We start from the raw sequence: 13,274 nt of genomic DNA, 5'->3' as shown, positions 1-13,274 counted from the left end.
GTCATGTTCAGGGTTGAATTTTTTTATTTAGGTTAATTATGTCATTCATTTCTATACAATAACCAGTTGGCAAGTGTTATTCAAGTGCTATAGTTTTTCAAAGTGTTATTTGTCTAAGATACTGGTGTACAGTTGAAGTCAGAATTATTAGCTCCCTTATTTTTCCCCCAATTTCTGTTTAAGGGAGAGCAGATTTTTTCAACACATTTCTGAACATAATAGTTTTAATAACTCATCTCTAATAACTGATTTATTTTATCTTTGCTGTGACGACAGCACATATTATTTTCTAGATATTTTTCAAGACACTTCTATACAGCTTAAAGTGACATTTAAAGGCTTAAATAGGTTAACTAGGCAAGTTCGAGTAATTAGGCAAATTATTGTATATCGATGTTTTGTTCTGTAGCCTATCGGAAAATTATAGCTTAAAGGGGCGAATAATATTGACCTTAAACTGGGTTTTAAAAAAATAAAAACTGCTTTCATTCCAGTTGAAATAAAACAAATAAGACTTTCTCCAGAAGAAAAAATATTATCAGACATGGAGTCAAAATTTCTTTGCTCTGTTAAACATCCTTTGGGAAATATTTAAAAAAAAGAAATAAAATTAAAAGGGGGGTTAATAAATCTGACTTCAACTATAAATGATCCTTCTTAATATGGCAAATGTTAGTTCAAAGCATAAATATTAGCTACACATGGATATGTAAACATTTACTTTTAGAAATTGTGTGGTCCCTTTTAGTTTTGTTTACATACAAACAGCTCAATATCTTACAAGATAACACAGTCTTTGTTGTCCTTCTGCTTCTTTTTGGGATAATTTTCAGCATTTCCCTGCATGCTACCAATTAAATCCAGCAGTTTTTTCACTTGGTGATGGTTCTTGTCGTTGTTGTTAAACGCGTGACACCTTGAATGACAGGATTTGACCAGTTCCTGAAGTTCTTGGTCACTGCCACTGATGTAATCTGGTAAAGACTTGTCTCTTAGCTTCTCTTTGCCCGTGAAAAGAATCACTATTTTTGAAGTCACTTCTTCACCAAACACTTTCTTCAAATTTGGGAGAACTTCTCTCTCGCCCTCAGTGAAACGTCCCAGCTGCATGACCAGCAAATACACATCAGGCCCAGGCTGAGTGAGGTCCTTGCACCTCTTTATCTGGTCTTCCTGGTCTGTAAGGTCTTCATTAAAGAAATCTGGGGTGTCTATAACGGTAATATTCTTCTCAAAAACAACCCCCTTTTCCATTTGGCACTCTGTTGTTACTGGCACAGAACTGGCATGCGATTTAAAAGCTTGCTTTTTTAGGATGGTGTTTCCTGAAGCACTTTTTCCACTTCCTGTCTGTCCCAGCAGAACGATGGTTAAGTCTTTCTGGGGACGCTCTCTGATAGATGGCTGTATTTGTACTGCTTGCAAAGCATTTTCATGCTTTCTGAAACTGTCTGGGCCTCTGCAAACAAAAGAGGGATTGATGTGGGGTTATACAAAGAAAGAAATAATCTCCTGTCCATAAATAACCAGTGTTGGGTGTAATTGGGTATACTATGCCACTGTCACAATGTTGACTTATTCCACAACACAAGAACATAGCGTCAATTATTTTTGGTGATGCAATATACAGTTGAAGTCAATTATTATTATTAGCCCCCCTTTGAATTAAAAAAAATATATATATCTTAAATGATGTAGAACAAGGAAAATTTCACAGTATGTCTGATAATATTTTTTCTTCTGGAGAAAGTCTTATTTGTTTTATTTCGGCTAGAATAAAAGCAGTTTTTATTTTTTTAAAGCCATTTTAAGAACAAAAATTATTAGCTCCTTTAAGCTAATTTTTTTCAATAGTCTACAGAAGAAACCATCGTTATACAATAACCTGCCTAATTACCCCAACCTGCCTAGTTAACCTAATTAACCTAGATAAGCCTTTAGTAGTGTCTTGAAAAATATCTAGTCAAATATTATTTAGTTGAAAAAAATCTTCTCTCCGTTAAACAGAAATTGGGGAAAAAAATAAACAGGGGCTCTAATAATTCAGGGGGGCTAATAATTCTGACAACTGTATATCACCCATACATAACCAATTCTAGCAACATTTTAGCTGATTGTGCAACATCTCCGTCTTTATGGAAGGTGTCTGTGTCAGCATAGTTAATAATACACTATAGTATTTACTAAAAATTACCATATTACATTTTCATGTGGGTGTCTGACGACTGAAAATGGATCTGATAGCAGATTTTAAAACCTCTTTTAAATTGCACTTTTGTGTTAACATTTAATATTTATTTATTTGTTTAGGTAATACATTTTCCCATTCTGGTTCCAATGCCTGATCGTTTGAAGAGTGTACTTGCATTTTGATGCTATTATATTATCATTGTGGGATTATGTAATGAGTGGCATAAAATGTTCTTAAAACATCAATAATGTCGTTTTTGGCTAAATATCTTGGTGCAATATATCTTACAACAAAAAGACATTGTTACAGGCCTATTACAAAGTAAATAGTTACTCTAATTTTGCGCTGGAAAAAGTCATCTAAGGGAACTTTTCATTTTTAAGTGTAATTACAGTTGCTTCTACTTTAATTATTGGACATAAATTCGGCAGTTCTGTATATGTCAATTCAGAGGGGAAAGGTAAATGTATACATAATTTTTTCAATACAAATATATTTTGCAGAATATTTTTTTCAACTTAAGAAGACTAAGTTTATCAAGGCAGCTCCATGTGCTTGAGGGGAAAAATGAAACAAGAAATTAGTTCATTGTATATATATGATTACTGTAGTTCTCTGAATGAACTAATTTATTGTTCATTTTATATATATATCATATATATATTTTTAATATATATATATATATATATATATATATATATATATATATATATATATATATATATATATATATATATATATATATATATATATATATATATATATATATATATATTCAGATATATTCAGATATATATATATATATATATATATATATTCAGATATTGTGCATAATTTAAATGTTCAACTAAAGAAGGAAGGGTAGCTCAGTAATTAGCACTGTGGCCTCACAGCAAGAAGGTCGCTGGCCCAAGTCCCGGCTGGGTCAGTTGACATTTCTGTGTGAAGTTTGCATGTTCTCCCCATGTTGGTGTGGGTTTCCCTTCTGGTGTTCTGTTTTTCCCCCACAGTCCAACTCATGTGGTACAGATAAACTGAATAAACTAAACTAGCCGTAGTGTGTATAAATGTTTCCTAGGATCCTAGGTTGCGGCTGGAAGGGCATCCGCTGCGTAAAACATATGCTGGATAAGTTGCCGGTTCTTACCGTTGTGGTGACCCCTGATGAATAAAGGGACTAAGCAGACAGAAAATGAATGAATGAACTAAAGAAAGATCCATTTATTTGACCATTGTACATTTTTAAGAAACAATTACATGTTTAATGTTTAAATGAAGTATGGTGTGAATGTTTTATTTTTATGTTAGTATAAACAAAACTAAAAAGTGCTGTTTAAATTTGAATTCAATTTAAATTATTAGGAGATTTATATCCATTGTCTGTTTGGATGTATGTGGGTTTTTAGGATTGAGTTAGGTAATTAAATCGTTTGAAAAGTAACTTAATTACTTAACAAGTAATTAAAGTAATTTAAATACCATTTTAATTATGTTATTAGTATAGGGCTGCAAAATATATATTTTCAGCATCAATATCGATTTTAATAGTCACATTTTATAGCATTTTATAATGGATTATTCAGTTACTGTACCTGAAATCTCAAAACCATAAAACACCGTTTAATTAATATGTCTTTTTCTTTACTGGATTTTATTGTGCTTGTAGATTGTCTCTTATGTTTTATGCAGATGCAATCCCCTACAGAACCATTCCAATTAGTCTACAATTATAAATTATATGAAATTGTATATAAAAAAAATATATATATATACACACACACACACACACACACACACACACACACACACAAACACATATATATATATATATATATATATATATATATATATATATATATATATATATATATATATATATATATATATATATATATATACACACACACACACACAGTGGGAAAAAATAATATTTCTAAAGGAGCTGTTGACATGGAATTGAACCAGATTTTAGTAAAAACACAAACGATCTTTTTTGTTTTTTTTGGTTATGGCAGCTTCAAGACGCCTCTTTAAAAATATATATATTATTTACACACACACACACACACACACACACACACACACACACACACACACAGACTTCAACAGAGCGTAAAAATTGTGGATGGTTCTGTGGGTCTCGTCCATCAGAGCTGATGTTTATTTTATATTTTCAATTGGATTCGGGTCAGGTGATTGGCTGAGCCATTCTACAGCTTGATTTTCTTTCTCTAAAAGCATTTGAGAGTTTTCTTGGCTGTGTTTTGGATCATTGTCCTGCTGAAATGTCCACCCTGGTTATATCTTCATCATTTTGCTAATGTAGATGTTGGACTGAAGCAGCTAATATTCATTTACAATGACGAAGAGCAGAGGGTTGCTGAAGAACTGCTGATAGATTTCAGCTGCTGTCTCGGCTTCTACACTTTCATGTGTTCAATATTTTTTTCCCTAAGGCTTTATTTTATCACAGAAGTTAATCTGTCCATTTATTTGCTTGTTTTCTTTGAATATATATATATATATATTTCTTTGGTTGCTACCAACATCCGGTGTAAATTTCACCTATAAAGTCACCTCTAGAAATATGTTCAATGCTTATTTCCCCACTGTATATCACAGAAAAAGTATCACATTGTTATTTTTTTTTCAGTATCGTGCAGCCTGATATAAGTCTATAAACCTACCTTTCTCTGTGCAATGCCAATGTTTGGTAATTCTGGAAGCCTTCAGTGTGTTTCTTCAGTTTTCGGATTAATTCAACATTCTTTATTTCTCTGTTGTAAACACACTTTCGTCTTCCGCACTCTTCCAGTATTGCGTGGTATTGGCTTTTGAAGGAAATATGTTTGTCCATTGAGCTAGAGGCTAACTTCTTTTCAACCATCACAATCGTGTTTTCGACCATTTTCTCTCCGAACTTCTTCTTTAGTTCAGTAAACATCTCCATGTCTTGTGAAGACAGATGTTTGTCACGGAGAATTAGGAGGAAGACACGTGGCCCTGTGTATGAGGGCTTCAGCTCTTCCATACTGGAACCTTCTGGATCCCACCAGACCGATTTATGAAAAAGGTCTGGGGTGTTGATAATACACACCTTCTGACCATCAATAGTATGCAGAATCTTCTCACAAGTGTCTTTAGTTTGGAAATGAGGTTTGTCCAGAATGATGTTCCCAATGTGATCCTTCTTTTTTCTATCGTTTCCTAGCAGGACCACTGTCGTCATTCCAGTCATTTCTTCATTTCCAGATGTCCGGACGGTTAATTGTGCTATAAATTCAGACAGTTCGCAAATTATTTGAAAAATGTGCATCTTGTAACAGCTTGTCATGATATATTTTTAGTAATGCATGGTCCCGTTTACACTGCCAGTTAAATGTGACCCACCCACTGCCAGCTAGTGTTTTGGAAGTGTTATTACAGAGCAACACAAACAGCATGCTAAATTATAGCAATACACGTCTACGCACAAGCCAAGCGCCGTGAGTCACGGTGATTACTCAATGCAGATGGAAAAATCAGCTTTTAAAGTCTGAGGCTTATTTATTCCTCAGTGGCCATTTTGCAGCCACATGATCTCTGGCAGAGGTGTGCTGGACATCTGGCAGACCGGGCAGTTTCCCACTGGGCTGATGTACTTTTTGGGCCGGACTGATCATTTTCTTATGATCTGATCGGCCCATGAAACACTTAGCAGTCTTTTATTCAGCCTAATTAATTGACGATGCTGTGATCTGTGACGCTCTGCAAGTAAGATGTTTTTTTTTTTTCCTTTTTTTTTTTCCAGACGGATAGGCCCATGTGACATAATCTGCAGCCCATTGATTCTTTTCAGTATTGACATTGGGATGACCCAATCACAAACTCCCATTTTTTGGCTCTGTGTGAGCGTGCAACATCGATGTAATTTGTCAAAATAGTTTAGAGTCACGCCTGTTTAAAACCACGTGCATGTATATGGAGATCAGAAGCAACGTGCTTCTAGTTAACTATCTGTCTATATAAATAGTTTTTGCTTTTCATTTGCACCAAGGCCCACGGCAACTTCCCCCCATGCTGTTTCCTTAACCTGAAACGTTTTTATTTTACAAATTATATAGATCCTACAGAACTGTATGCTTCTCAAGCTTGATAAATGTCATTCATGTCTCTTTAAGGTGCACTCGGTCAGAAGACAATCGCCTGTGATATCATTACTTTTCAGTTTTTGATCGTCAAATAGTATGATGTAGGCCTATAGTTACAATAATATTTATACATTATGTTTATAATGTTATTTATACCATTGAAGTCGGAATTTATAGCCCTCCCTTTGATTTATTTATTTATTTTTTTTCTTGTTTAAATATTTCCCAAATTATGAGCAAGGAAATTTTCAGAGGGAGTCTGATAATGTTTTTTTTTCTTCTGGAGAAAGTCTTATTTGTTATTTTGGCTAGAATAAAAGCAATTTAAAATTTTTTTTAAAACCAACATTATTAGCCCCTTTAAGCTATTTTTTTTCATAGTCTATAGAAAAAGCCATTGTTGTACTATAACTTGCCTAATTACCCTACCTGCCTAGTTAACTTAATTAACCTAGTTAAGCCTTTAAATGTCACTTTAAGCTGTAAAGAAGTGTCTAAAATATCTAGTCAAATATTATTTACTGTCATCATGGCAAAGATAAAATAAATCAGTTATTATGAGTTATTAAAAAAAAAATCCTTCTCTCCGTAAAACAGAACTTTGGGGAAAAAAAATAAACAGCGGGTCTAATATTTCACTTCAACAGTACATGATAAAAGTGTGCAACTTAAGCAAAACTAATTCTATTTTTTTTACATTTAGTTTTGTAATTCTGCCCAAACAAATATTTGTAGCGTTTTTTTAATTGTTTAAGTTCATTTAATTCACTATATACAATCTTTAATCTACGTTTGATGTTTTTTTTTTTTTTTTTTTTTTGGGTCCCAGTCCAGCCCTGATCTCTCGTCAAGTTAGATCACAGGTGTCAAACTCAGTTCCAAAAGGGCCGCAGCTCTGCACAGTTTAGTTCCAACCCTAATTAAACACACTTGATCAAACTAATTGAGTCCTTCAGGCTTGTTTGAAACCTACAGGTAAGTGTGTTGGAGCAGGGTTGGAACTAAACTGTGCAGGGCTTCGGCCCTCCAGGAATTGAGTTTGACACCCCTAAAGAGAAACTCCTATAAGTTTGAGTAAGGGGGGAGTATATGATGACAGTTTACCCAAAAATGTAAATTCTATCTCTTTAAGAGATTATTATTTTTAAGATTATTATACAAATGTCATGATTTTTTTTTCTTTCTTGTCAATCGCACAAACTGTGTAAATAGCTTACCTCTTTGCAGAAACTTCTCTGGGGTTGCTGTAAGTCAACATTTTTAAACAGAAAATGTCAATCATAGCATTGTTTTGCATAATAATGTGTATTGCAAGAATATGATTTGTTTAGAACAGAGGTGGGCAAACTACGGCCTGAGCCATATGCGACCCGCTGAACACTTTAATCCGGCCCGCGAGGAAGTTTTTAAAAGTAAATTAATGATGCAATTACAAGTGAACACCACGTGACGGCAGTATTGCATGCGGTACAGTTAGCACAACCAGTAGAATTAGAACACACTCTGGGATATTAAAATGCACTCGACCGTTAATGACAGAAAATGTGTCGGGCAAAAAAAAAAGAAAAATTGACTCTGAATGTCGTATGTTTAAGGAAGAATGGACAACAAAATACTTCTTCATCAATATCGCGCAGAAAGCCGCATGTATAATATGCCAAGAAAGTATTGCTGTTTTTAAACACTACCACCTAAGGGGCCAATCACACTGAACGTGCTTTATGCGCTAAAAGGCGCCTCCTTTGAATGGTTTACTAACGACCGCGAGGGTTTTAACCACCTGCTGCGCCTCGTGTTTTTGTCGTAGCAGACTCCAGACTTTGACACCCTTGCCAAAAGAGCTCAGGCTCATTGTTCACTTTAACACACTCATAATAACATGACTTGGAATAACAAAGACTAAGATTCTTCTGTTTCATCATGATTGTGTTTCTTCATGTTTTATAATGATTGATGTGAGCATATTAATACAAGCTTATGAGATTGATGTGAATTTGACTCAAATTATATAATAATTGCTGGTTAAATGTGTAATTTTTTGTCATAGAATCTATTTTCCATGCATACTTCCACTTTAAAAAGTTCTTTTATCAAAGATATATGGTTTCTTCAAGTTTTGATGATTGATTTGTGTATTCTAAAAGCAGTGCAAATTAGATTATTGTAAATTGTACTAAATAGTAAACTTTAAGAATTATTTTTCATGTGTTAATATATTATTATTATTATTATTATTATTATTATTATATTTTATAAGGGATTATTTTATTATTTTATGATAATTGATAAGCAAATATAAATAGCAGTGCAAATTAATTTGACTTTTAAATTTAACTTAATATTTTTAAAAAATCTGATTGTGTTAATGTGACCTGTTTCTGTCTGATATTACATGTTCCATGCATACTGCCACTATAAATAAAAGTTAGTTTTTGAAGAATTTGATCTGTGGCCCTTCACTTAGTTTGCAAAATTTGATGTGGCCCTCGGGTCTAAAAAGTTTGCCCACCACTGGTTTAGACCGATGTAAAATGCAGCAAAAAACAGCATGTTGATATCATAAATGGCAAACGTGACTGAAAATCTATAAGATTTTTACCTTTGCTTTTTTCAGCCCCCCATGATACCTGTGGTACTGGCTTCATTTCTTCGTAAGTCCTATGGAATTGAAATGTAATTATGCTTAAAAAAGATTTGTATATGTTTTTAAAAAAGGAATAGTTCTCCCAAAACTGAAAATCCTATAATCATTTAGACACACTTTACTTTTTGCGAAGCTATTTGACTTTTTTCTTCTGTTGAACACAAAAGAAGATATTTTGAAGAATGCTGAAAACCTGTAACCATTGACTTCCACATTATTATAGGTTTTACCTGCTATGGAAGTGTTACAGGTTTTCAGCTTTCTTTAAAATATCTTCTTTAATGTTCAACAAAATAAACTCAGTGGTTTGCGACCACTTGAATGTGAGTAAAATGTACATTTTTGGGTGAACTATCCCTTTTTAAATAGATTTAATCATACTATTTACATGTGTCTTACCTCTCAGGTCCAGGTGGGGGAATTATTGCTTTATAATCCTGTTTCTTGCGTAAAAACTCCCATTTTTCCATGATCTGTTTTCGCAGCTCATTACCTTTTATGTCTTTTATCCGGTTGTACACACACAATCTCCGTCCACACTCAACTAGTAATTTTTTCAGATTCGCATCAGCTTGGAGAAATGCCTCTCCAGATTTGATTTCTTGATTACAAACAAGTACTACAATCATATTTTCCACCATTTTCTCACCAAATATCACTTTCAGCTGGGTGAACATCTCCATCTCTTCTTCTGAAAGCTGTGTGTCTTTTATTATCAGTAGAAACGCGTGACGACCTGGATAGATCTCCTTTATACTCCTCATACTGTCAGTTTCATGCTTTGTGTTTTGTTTATGACAATGGTCTGGAGTGTTGATAATGCAGATGTTATAGCCATCCGTTGTTTCAGTGTTTTTTTCATTTCCAGCAGTGAAATCTTTGGTGTTTAGCATGATGTTCTCTATTATTGACTTATCATGGCTGTTCTTTCCCAGTAGCACCATAGCAATCTTGTCACCTTTGCCAGGTTGCTCCCCTTTCGTGCTCTCCACTATAGAAAGAAGAAGACTTTCTAGTTTGATTCTCAAGAGCTTTGGTAATGGTTAGTATAGTTTTGGGTTTTTTTTTAATGAGTTTTCACTTCCATACTATTAGGTTTGTTAGGCGTTTCAGATTAGTGTTTCATTTATGGTTTTGTTTTTAATTTCTTAACATTTTTTTTTTTACTTTTATTTATTTACTTTTAGATTTAATATTTCTAGTTGAGCAGTTTTAAAGGGATAGTTCACCCAAAAATTTTAAATGTACTCACTATTTATTCTCCAAGTTTTAAATCTGAAAATCTGTAACAATTGACTTTCATATTAGGAAAACAAATACAATAGAAGTTTTGGTTACAGGTTTCCAAATTTCTTCAGAATATTTTATTTTGCGTTTAACAGAACTATGAAACTTATGAAAGGGTGAGTAAATAATGCCAGAATTTTCATCTTTGTGTGAACTATCCCTTTGAGAGGAAAGTTAAGTGTCGACCAAAGAAAAGTATAATGTTTCCAAATAATTTAACTCTTGTGCTAAACTCTTAGTAATAAAATTAAACAATTATTACAATGCACAATTATTACCATACAAATGCAATGAACTTAGGTAAACTTAATGAAGAATTCAGAAAACCTCCTTATATTAAAGTTTATACTATATATGTAATTAGTACAATAAACATGCCTAATTGACATTTTTTTGGCAGAAGAAGAAAAGACAGAACACGTGTGTTATGCTTAGGAAAATATGATTTTATATATAAATCATGTGCCTGGCAGATGTGTTTGGCTATAAAAGTGCATCTTTTTCTCCATGTTGTTTTGGTTGAAATATAAACCGAGTTGAATTTGAATCTCGTTTGATCATTTATTCCACTTCATTTTGTGTGTAACTGTAACGAATGGTTTGTGTCTGATGCTAAATTTGTTATCTGGGCATAATTTAATATATATGATTTGACAGGTTTTAATCCTGTCTGGCACCCGAACAATTCTTTACTTTAATCTTTAGGGCAAAGTCATTTGTTTGGTGCAAAAGTCAATGATACTATTTTTTTTTTTTTTTTTTTGTTTCCGAGGTGCATTGGTGTATGGCAACACTGCTGTGGGAAATATTTTTTTTAAGAGTCACGTGGCTGAGTGGGTACGTCGCAGAGCCCTGACACAAAGAGACCGTGATTTGGATCCTGCCTCTGCGGAGAATTGTTTTTTTACTTTATTTTATTATTCTTCGTTATTTACAAGAAAATATTGACTTTGTACATTGCCACTGTTACAAGCTGCAGGTCAGATTTTCCACGACATAACGAGTCCTTATGAATTTACAAAATATTATAGTTTTGCTCATTTTATCACAGTTTATTTTAAAGTGATTGTTGTTAGTTTAGTTTTAGTTTTTAATTTTATTGTTAACTAATTTTAGTTAGAGAACAATGTTTTTTTTTTTTTTTTTTCACAGTTTTAGCCTCCGTTTTAGTTTCATTTACTAAAATAGCTTTAGTCATGCTTGTAACTTTTAAATGCACATTTCAATTCTTTAATTTATAGGTAAAACTTGTGTAAAATTGTCATTTTATTTTCACAAATCAAATTAAGATATAATCGGATATAATTCAATATGATTTAAAGACTAATAATTGCAGAAGTCAAAATGCTAAAATGTCACCATCACAATTAAATAAATTGAAGAAATAGAGAAAGTAATAGCTGGTACTTACTTTGTGACATGCTGAGTTGAATTAGGAAGAAGTTGAATTAAATGCTGATCAGAATGAGAACTCTTAAATGCTTCTTTGACACTGGAAAGCACAGTCATGAGTAAATGAAAGAGAAAATTGACTTGTTCTAAAATGATTGAGGGAAAAAAAAGTGCTCGTCAGAAATCTGGAATAACACGTCGAGTTACTCGTCATTCGTCTAGATAACAGCTGCCACCTCCTCAACTGCATTTTATGTTCTTTAAAATGGTTGTTAATGAATATTCTGAAGCAGTCTATGCATGTTTAATGCAATTTTTTTTGTACAGTAGTCTGTTTTTAAATCATTTTCTTTTCCTGAACAACATCAACAAAAAATACATTTTGTACCATGATTTACAGAAGATGTCCTTTAAAATAATTTAAAGGGCTACTCTGAAATTTGTCATAATTTACTTGCTTGTTTCAAAAAGATACTTTAAAAAAACTGTACATGTTGTTATTATTATTTGCTTTTCCTACTACGCATTCCAATGATTACAATTTTTTTTCAGCTATCTTTAATATATTGTTTTTTTGTTTTTAAAACTCATTCAGTGCTTAAAACTCAAAGTTTTGGAACCGCTCGAGGATGAGCAAATGGATGACTTCATATTTGACAGTACAAAATCTGTAACTGGAGTTTCTTAAGGATCAGTTTTGAGCACTGTCTTGTTTAGTTTGTACATGTATAGCATCTCACAAGTCTGTGTTTTAATTAGTATTCAAATGTGTACTGATGGCACTGTTTTATGTGCATGCAAGAACAGACGACAGTCATCAAACTACTTAACCGAGGCAATAGTTACAATACATGTTTCTTATTGGTTGTGTGACTTGTGTCTTAAGGTCACACAACCAGGCCCCCCCCCCACCCACCCACCCACACACACCAAAAAGTGACCAATCATTCTGATGTATTCTTTAAAGGAGAAAAGCTCAAAGTTTCCATTGATTTTAAATATTTAAGACTAATTTAAATTCTCAGTTGACATTCCAAAAGCTTGTCAAAGTTCACCAAAGAAGTTTAACCAAAGAAGCAGCGAAACATTTTATGTTTAAAATCGTAACCCCCCCCCCCATATTACATAGACCCTTTTCACAAGCCTGTTATGACGTGTTTAGTGGTCATCAGCATCTTTAGTCCTTGAAAGGCTTTAATATTCTGATTTTCTTTGTTTTTTTTAAACGTACAGTATGGACATTTATAATCATTTATGTATGTAGTGCATCATCTTTGCTTCAAATTACAAAAAAATGAATTACTGCTTGTGCGAGGTGTTTCTAATGCACCGTCTATGGGACAGGACCTTAAATTTGACCTTATTCTCTCCCCAACTTTTTCCTTTTCTTAAAATTTGTTATAACATAATTGTGGAGTTTTTCTTTTGTTATTCGAGCAGATAAGATTGTAAAAAAAAAATTATTTGTTGTTCTCTCCCATTCAAGTTTTCCCAACTTCGACATCTTCCGCTACTAAAAATCCAGAAATGGGAATAGGGTCTATTGTCTTACTAGTTGGTCACAAGCCAGTACAACAGTTTTAAAATCAGTTAAGTCACTTTATAAACAGACACAGATTATTTTATTCAG

At 33.1% G+C, this 13,274-nt stretch overlaps 2 protein-coding genes and 1 long non-coding RNA gene across 3 annotated transcripts in view; 2 read left to right on the top strand and 1 right to left on the bottom strand.

The window, feature by feature from the left end:
• The window catches only part of zgc:113625, a 32,279-nt gene that overhangs the window by 3,730 nt on the left and 15,275 nt on the right, over positions 1-13,274 (top strand).
• Positions 7-11,797, bottom strand: LOC100004186 (GTPase IMAP family member 8). Its single transcript, XM_087271379.1, has 6 exons — positions 11,664-11,797; positions 9,365-9,956; positions 8,921-8,979; positions 7,539-7,565; positions 4,879-5,464; positions 7-1,459 (listed from the first exon to the last, which is right to left on the bottom strand). Exons 1-6 carry the CDS (start codon positions 11,671-11,673, stop codon positions 778-780), a joined length of 1,956 nt encoding a protein of 651 aa, XP_087127505.1. The 5' UTR covers positions 11,674-11,797; the 3' UTR covers positions 7-777.
• On the top strand, positions 8,954-11,953 carry LOC141376467 (uncharacterized). Its single transcript, XR_015501634.1, has 3 exons — positions 8,954-8,972; positions 9,901-10,007; positions 11,025-11,953. It is a non-coding gene; the product is annotated as an uncharacterized LOC141376467 (long non-coding RNA).

The sequence above is a fragment of the Danio rerio genome, chromosome 10, assembly GCF_052040795.2.
Source record: "Danio rerio strain M-AB ecotype USA chromosome 10, GRCz13ab, whole genome shotgun sequence".
Classification (NCBI taxonomy): Eukaryota; Metazoa; Chordata; class Actinopteri; order Cypriniformes; family Danionidae; genus Danio; species Danio rerio.
Note: the sequence above shows the minus strand (reverse complement) of the source record. Positions and strands in the feature narration are given on the sequence as shown.